The sequence below is a fragment of the Malus domestica genome, chromosome 16 (genome assembly GCF_042453785.1).
Source record: "Malus domestica chromosome 16, GDT2T_hap1".
Taxonomy (NCBI): domain Eukaryota; kingdom Viridiplantae; phylum Streptophyta; class Magnoliopsida; order Rosales; family Rosaceae; genus Malus; species Malus domestica.
In genome coordinates this window covers 20,913,024-20,921,376 of record NC_091676.1, presented here as the reverse complement: position 1 = coordinate 20,921,376, position 8,353 = coordinate 20,913,024, and the positions used below count along the sequence as shown (strand labels likewise).

The 8,353-nt window shown below is 36.0% G+C and overlaps 1 protein-coding gene across 1 annotated transcript; it reads right to left on the bottom strand.

Annotated features, from left to right (window-relative positions):
• Positions 1-282: 282 nt before the first annotated feature.
• On the bottom strand, positions 283-6,958 carry LOC103424126 (uncharacterized). The gene is made up of 14 exons (XM_008362196.4): positions 6,749-6,958; positions 4,737-5,116; positions 4,405-4,579; positions 3,769-3,852; positions 3,443-3,684; positions 3,103-3,322; positions 2,662-2,741; positions 2,493-2,577; positions 1,869-2,000; positions 1,660-1,773; positions 1,499-1,546; positions 1,297-1,381; positions 1,159-1,212; positions 283-683 (listed from the first exon to the last, which is right to left on the bottom strand). The coding sequence occupies exons 2-14, from the start codon at positions 4,955-4,957 to the stop codon at positions 586-588; spliced, it is 1,638 nt and encodes a 545-aa protein (XP_008360418.1). The 5' UTR covers positions 4,958-5,116; positions 6,749-6,958; the 3' UTR covers positions 283-585.
• Positions 6,959-8,353: the final 1,395 nt, after the last annotated feature.

Here is an 8,353-nt window from a genome sequence, read left to right as displayed (position 1 = left end):
CATCGATATTTCCGTATTTTCGGACTACCGATATTTCCGATATTACTGATATTTTCTTCCTTGCCCATAACCATAACTATGAATTTTAAACGAACGAGTAACTACGGTTACCTATACCCATGAGTATTTTGCCCATACCTACTTCCCACAACGCCGCTGTCACTTACGCAATCAAACATAAACCAGATCGTCGAATCAAATGAAAAACAAAAAGAAATCGGAACGAAATTGAATGGAGACGGAACAAAACCGAAACGAAAGCTCAGGTTTGTCAACCATCAATGGCGCTTCCAAATTACTCATTCTTTATATCACATTGGTATGATAATCACTACCCATGAACAAATATATCACAAATTGTACACGGATCTTTGAATCTTGACGAAAGGGAGTAAGAGTAAAAAATACACAACCATTTCAAAGAATATATACTTTGCAGAAAATATGTAAAAAAACGATTTGTTTCTGAGGCCTTTGCCCCGGATCAACAGATCTACGGATAAATTAATCACCGAAAAACACCATTTGGTTGAATCTCTACAGCCACTGAAAGTTATGCGACAAACTAGCGTACTTCACCGCGAGTCACTCTGTTTGTTTCTCAGGGACTTCTAGTTGGGGAGGGAGGAGTTTCATAAAGCTTCCTTGAACAGGTTGATTGGCCGCCGTCGCAGACTCATTGTCTGTCAAGAAACCAAATCAATGTTCGTTACGTTTGGGAGACTATAAAAGAGAAAATCAATGGAGAAGCTGATGTTTCAGACAGTAAGAAACAGAAGTCATATATAACAAGTGAAATAACAAAAATAGAAAGAATCCAGAAAATGGGGTCGTCTCATTATTTTCATCAATTACAAAGGCTTGGGGGCTTGCAAATTATTAAATATCTAAAAAGCTACGGCTTTTGAACTAGAAAGCCTAAAATCTCTTTCATCTGTATTATGCGTGAAAAAACACCTTGGCGGTATTTTGGATAATGGACTTGAAACCGAGAATGTGAATAAACTCGCATGTGAATTTGACTCTGGTTTATTTCAAACTTCCTGTCAGATTAACTTGAAGCACCAGACACAACAATGCTCACTGGCTACTAACCACTGCCAAATGACGGATGCTATTTCATTTGAACAAGAAAATGAACTTATTAGAAGATCTTACCAAAAAGAGACTTGATGGAGGGCCGCTTAGGTTTTGTGCTCTTCTTCAATTCAGCTGAAATATTAACGCATACAATTAAGAAAAGTCGTTTTAAGGAGTGCATATATAATAAGCTATATAAAGGATGGCAGACAATACCAATCCCAGGCAATTGGTCATCGTTTACAATTTCAAAGTTCTTGTACGTGTAACCCACGAAGTTGACATCTTTAGAAGACAGCATCTACATCAAAAGTCAAAATTCTCAAGCAGCTGAAGTTTAATGTGAGCCACCGACATAAATTTTACAAGAGCGGAGCTCTAGCTTCAAAATGCACACAACTGAAACTATAGTACCAACCTTTCTCCATGGACCAGCTCTCGTTGAACTTTCAATCTGGTTGTCTCCCTACCATCGGAAAATAAGGATAAAGGGATAAAAAGGATAAGGAAAAACATGCCCAAGAATGGCTAATAACGCTATGGATGCATATACAAACATACACGAAACTAAATATCTACCTCCTCAAACTTCTCAAAATTTTGGGTATCCAACTCATCATTGACCTCGGGAATAAATGCAGCTTTCATTTGGTACAATTTGTCCCATTCAACGCCTTTAAACCAAGAGTGAGCCTGAAAATAACAGTTCCACTAGTTCATTCTAGCAATTTCCAGTCCAATTGTAGCAGTAGATTAGAGAATCTAGAATAGAACACACGACACGACACCTTTATTTCATCTGCCCCTTTAGTTCCAAGCCTCTGATCAACATTACATAACAGTTTACTAATGAGATTTTTCGCTTCCGGAGACAGTTTAGCTTCTTCAGGAAATTTCAGATGCGTTCTCCAGTTAACTATCTGGATAAATCAGAAAGGAAGTACTTTTCAACCATAGATGCCAATACAAACAAAAAAAAAAGCAGAATAAGTAGCAGCAAGACAGCAATTATGAGATAAATTGAAGGCCAGAAAAGAGCAGAGACATTTAAAATAGATAAAGGCAATTGCCATTAATAAAAATGGGGAAATATAGGGATGAAGAGATTCTACAAGGATCAGAAGACAACCAACGAAGACAGTTTAGGACTGTAATGCGCCAATTGACTGTAACTACCAATCTCTCTAAAATAGAGGACAACATAACCAACATGGGAGAAACCCTTCATCCTTGCTACTCTAGTTATATTATACATTGAAGGTACCCTATCATTGTGTGACGTAATTTTCGAAACAATTCTGTGTGAATAACTTTCAATGTGTGTCGTGTCTACTGCACATAACCCCTAAAGGCATAGCACGGTAGTGCTGATATACCCAATGAAAAATAAAAACAAGTACTCTTGAAATTACCTTTCTACAAGTTGACATGGGTTCATCTGAATAAAAGGGTGGATATCCCACAAGCATTTCATACATGATAGCCCCAAGAGACCACCTAGAACAGTATTAACAATATCTCAGCTGAATTTACAAGAAGAGATACAAATTCGAAAAATATAGTCGATTCTTATACACTGACCAATCACATTCCATTCCATATCCTTTCTTCAGCAAAACTTCGGGGGCAATGTAGTCTGGGGTTCCAACAGTAGAATAAGCCTGCAACATGAAAAATGGTTTGAAAATTCCAAAACACAGTGACGTCGCAAAGAATGAAATTGAGATGTCTCTAGGTATATTAAAATTATATAGATACTTCTGTGTACCGATGAGAACACGAAGGAATGCCATTTAAGATAGACCAGGTCAGGTATAACTAAGATCTAAGGATGCATTACGATGAAGTATTGACATGATCAAAAGTTGTCAACTTGAAATGATAAGCTCTAGAGTTTAAACATTTACGATAATGGCACATAGGATACCAATCCTCCACAGTAAAGACTTAACAAGAGCACGCTGAATTGTATTAACGATGCAATCACGATAGGCATATTAAGAACATGACATTAGAACTTACAAGCATCCTCCGGTTTCTCTGCCAATGCTGCAGTTGCTCCTGTTGTGTACGCTTTGGCGGTGCAGGGCGTCCATCACTTTGAAGAGCCCCGCTAAGATTTTTTCCCACAGAAAAATCCTTTTCTTGAAGTATGCTACAGTCTAATGGTTTACATAATCCAAAATCTGATAATTTCATGTGACCATTTCTATCCAGCAGCAAATTGTCAGGCTTAATATCTCTGTTAACGCATTAAAAAAGAAGAATTATTCATCATGGTAAGAAGTAAGAATTAGATAACAAGGTATCTATATATACAGCATATATGTACAATCAGATCATCACATTAACATCAATTTACCTATGAATGTAATTATGCTTATGAATGGACTCAATAGCTAGGATGGTTTCACCAATATAAAATCTAGCCTCATCTTCTGTCAGTGTATCCTTGCGCATCAATAAAGTCATCATATCCCCACCAGGAAGATATTCCATAATTAGATACAAGTACTCTTCATCCTGGAACGAACAATAGAGCTTGACGATACAATTACTCTCAACCTCTGCAAGTAGATTCCTCTCAGCTTTCACATGTTCAACCTAAACAGAAAGATATCTATTGTACTAAGCCCAGCAAAAAAAAACAAAATTAGATTAAAAAACAAGGTTTGAGAGAATGTATACCTGGCCTCTCCGAAGCATCTCTGATTTCTTAAGCTTCTTCATTGCATATACGTGACCAGTTGCTTTCTCCCTACAGATTCTAACCTATATCAGAGAAAGGAACAGGTCAGACGTTGTAAGGCATAATGGCCACTTTTACTTCTGAAGATGAGTTATATATGCCAAAAACAGTCAGATGAACCACCAAGTTCCAACTCCATGCAATCTAAGCATGTACATGCAACAGCCCATCATTTCATACACATTCATAGGTGGCTGCTAACTAGAGTTAATATGACACATGAGAACCCACTCCAGGTATGGTGATGGGTTTGCCGCTAACCCAAAGTTGCTTTGACACATGAGACCTAACCCACGCACAATGCCACAATTGCCAAACCAACGCCATAATGCAACTAAAGCTTATAGATTTATTCTCTTAAGTCCTAACTATTCCTCCAGTAATACCCTTCAAAAAAAGATAGAAGAGGAAGATGGTGTATAATACACACAACTTAATTTTCAGCTATGGCCTTTATTAACTGCAAACACCCCTCAAATGGTCAAATATAATATGCACACAGAAAAGACGTGGTATGTGGATACAACAGGACAAAAATGACAAAGTACTGCATTTTAAAAAAAGAAAAGATATACCTCTCCAAATGCACCCTTTCCTATCATTGTCAGTGGCTCGAAATCATCAGCGCCCATTTTATGCCTCTGAATACGCATATATTCTGTTTCTTTCTTCTCCAAGTACTTTAGCAAGTTGCTTTGCTCTTCCTCAGAGACATCAGCATCAGCCAACTTCTTTTCTAGTATATTACGTCTGTATTAAAAGCATGATCTACCATTACTCCAAGTCATAAAAATGGAGAAAACTAAACAATCAGGTACCACTCAAGCATTAACTAGTTTAGTAAGTAGTGTCAGACAGTGTACGCTGTTTAACACCACCATTACAAAGAGAAATATTAAACTCATACCGCTCCTTCCTCTCCTGCAAACTTTTCATCTGCTTCTTGTAATGATCCTCTATATACTGCTTTGCAGCTGCAACCCTCTGCTTGGTTACATTTGAAGGCACTTCTTCAGTTGTTGGGGTTTTTGAACCCTCTTTCCCATGTCCTGTAGTATCCTTGTTCTTTGACGACTTCACTTGCTCCTTGGACTTGAATCTTTTAAACCATGACCTTACAAACTCCATTTGTATCGCTCAACTAATGTCAAACCAGTTAACCGGTCTTTATATGTGCATTCTATCTCCCAATTACAAAAGCGAACAAAATTCAGCAAACAAGAGTCTCATAAAAAAATTCTCCATTCCCATGCATGATTGATTACCACATCGAGAAATGCAGGCTTCCTGCATTGACAAAAAAACCAAAACCAGTCAATTAACCAAGTCTAACTGAAAACATATCCTCAATAAGTATCTGTTTAAACCAATTATAAAGCATAAATGCAAAGCATTTAGTTTCCAATGCCAAGTTCTCATTCAGATGATGGCATAAAATCACAAACATGTATGGTCAAGAACATGAGTAATACTAGAACACCTAGGTCCTGGTCAAATGTTTTCTTTTTTGAGAAAGAAACATTATTTTCTTGCTTATGACAATCAAATTACACAGGTGGACAGGATGCCCACAAAGAAACTGAAAAACAATCAGCAAAGCAAAATGAAATCCCCCTAAAAAGAAGCATCTATGAAAACTCATAAAGCTAATTGATAGCAGCTTTCCAATCAAGCCAAATAACTAGGTGGACACGTCTTAAATTCTGTAGAAACTGAAGCTCATAATGAAACCAAAATCAAACTTTCTCCCATAACTCCCCTCTGCTTATACCTACAAAATCCTCAAAATTATCCTATTCCTTTCCATCCAGATTACCCATAAACACAGCCAAAACTATACATCCCCATAAAGTCTTCGCTTTCTTTCCATTTCCTGATAATTTATGCTTCTCTAACATAAAAGCGATGTAATCTTTGCATACAACCCAACTAACTCCGAACTCTCCAAAGTTGCAGCCAAAGATGAACCTGACAATGTCACCAGAAGTTTAACATTTGCGTTCATAGATTAAGGCCTGGTTATGTACCCATGATCCCTGAGTATGCCGCCAATGTTGTACTTAAAAATTACTCAATACAAGCACGTGTAAAGTATCACAGGATCAAATGCATAAACTTGCGCCTTTTATTTTGAGAAAAAATAACTAAATTAGGAAAACAAATAAAGATTTCCTACAAGTGGCTTCGGTACAATGTTCTTGAAATAAAACCAGTCAACAGCACGAAGTATCACATAAACAATTCATAAACTTGCACCCTTTTGTTTTCAGAAGGATCACTAGATTAGGAAAACAAATAAAGAGTTCCTACAAAGTGGGTTCAGCTCAATGTTCTTACAAGCACGTGCGAATAAAGAGTCCATACAAGTGACTTTGACACAATGTTTTGGGAAAAAAGTAACATCTTTAGAATCTGCATACCAAGCACGAAATCTGCAGCATTTTCCAGTTGTAACGGTAACCACAACCAAACAAGCCCTTAAATCAGCTAAAAATACACATGATTAAACAGAAAATTTTTCATCTATTAAACAGAAAATTTTTCATCTCAAATTTACTATTTTCTCACATTGGTACTCCAATCAAGTAGACAAGCAAACCCTAAAGCACCAATTCCAAAAACTCCAAACTCAAGCCGAAGAGGAAAAAGAATCCTACTTTACGATCCCATAAATTCAACACCAAATTCTACACAATGACAAAAAGTAAACCACTTTCCACTCCACAATTTCTCGTCCACCGAACGCATAAATCAATCAATAAACAAACTAAATTTAAACAATAATTAAAGGGCAAAACAAACCAAATTAGACAATGAGAGACAGTGAAAGAATCATAAAAAAAATCCTAGATTAGATAACGCAAAGCAAATCAGATATGGATTCAGGAGAGGGAGAGGGAGGGAGAGAGAGAAACATACCCGCAGGAGAAGTGCGGTGGAGGCAATGGTGGTAGTAACACGCGAGAGTGAAAACCCTAGAGAGAGAAAGAGTTAGATAGATATGGATGGTCTGTTGGGTATTGAAGAAAGTGGGGAAGTGGAGGAGAGAGAGGAGCACTTGGTGTGTTCATTGTCACGAGTAATATGATTCTTATGCCTCCCCATTAGAAAAACTAATGAAAATGATTTAAGAAATTTAAATTTTAACTAATGAAAATGATTTAAGAAATTTGAATTTTAACGATAATGACAAAATAAAAGGTAAAGTGAATAATACCAACATTAACTTTTTAATGTTAAAATATAATTTTTCGTTAAAATGAACAATACCGAAATCTTTTCGTTAAAATTCCCTTTCATTAATTCCCTCTCTCCCTCTCTCTTTTACTTTATCTCTCCTTTTTTTTTTCCTTTTTCAAAAGGTTGCAAGTTGCTTTGACTCTGCTCTATCACTCTCAATTAACTATATAATTTTTTACTTTCTAGTTTAGTTTCTTAATATTATTTTTCTTCAGTGATTGTCTGACTGTCTGTCTGTGTTTTTCTTTCTTTCCTCCTGTCTCTATTATTTATATTTTTTTTATCTAAAAACATTCAAAGTATTTCCACAAAAGAGGGTATCTCCAGATCTCTTCCAACAAGATTATCGAATCAAGTGATCCGGATCTTTGAAATTTCATCAAACGGTTCACCTGTTTAGACCTCTCAAAAGCTATAATAATTTTTGAACGTTTGATGAAATTTCAAAAACCCGGATAATTTGATCTGATACCCTTGGTAAAAGAGATCGGCTCGTATTCCCATTCAAAGAAAAATAATTAATATATAATTAAGGGTTTAGGTGGGGCTTTATAGGGAAATAGTTGCAGCAAGTTTTACCAAGACCTGAAAAATATAGGTAAATACTTGTCACATCAAAAGCTTGAACTGAATCAAAGAATTTTAGCTCCTTCGTTCTATCATTTTTTCAATATCTCTTATATTCCTTAAACTTCGATGCATCACCACTTTAAAGGATTTTGTTGCAATGTGCTGATTTGTTGTTTGCCTACTAAATCAAATCAAGATATTTGTAGTGGCATATTGTCCTAATGAATAAAGTTCAAACCACTATATTCTGGGTTGTAAATAAAAAGTCAATCAAGGTTAATGTTCGCTTTTATGTAGAGTTGAATCGTTGGAGTCGATAAACCCGTCAAATGTTTTACATGTTCTTTATGCAAGATGGGATGAGTTATATAACGGTCTGGCTTCGATTTATAGTCGCAGTCAAGGTTTAGGGTTATTGATTACGTTAGAATTTTGGTTATTATGGACCATATGCCTTTTGCATGCATATTTTTGTTTGTTGGTATTAACATGCAGCTTGTTTAGGTAAAAGTTCTTTTAGCATGTATACGTGGGCATAACCATATAGATTAAAATAGAAATTCTCTCGTCTATACATCCAAGTTCAAATCCATCTTCTTGCAATTAAGATTAAATCCATCTTCTTGCAATTAAGATTAAATCCATCTTCTTGCAATTAAGATTATTTGAAAGCAATATATCATTGTAAAAAAAAAATTCTAACATAATTTGTGA

Bases quoted from the DNA above. Each gene is read 5' to 3' on its own strand.
- LOC103424126 (XM_008362196.4), bottom strand. From the start codon at position 4,957: ATGGAGTTTGTAAGGTCATGGTTTAAAAGATTCAAGTCCAAGGAGCAA. The intron at 2,001-2,492 runs GTAATTTCAAGA...TGATTTATCCAG, and splicing joins CCATGTCAACTTGTAGAAAG to ATAGTTAACTGGAGAACGCA. The intron at 1,547-1,659 runs GTAGATATTTAG...TTCCGATGGTAG, and splicing joins ATTTTGAGAAGTTTGAGGAG to GGAGACAACCAGATTGAAAG.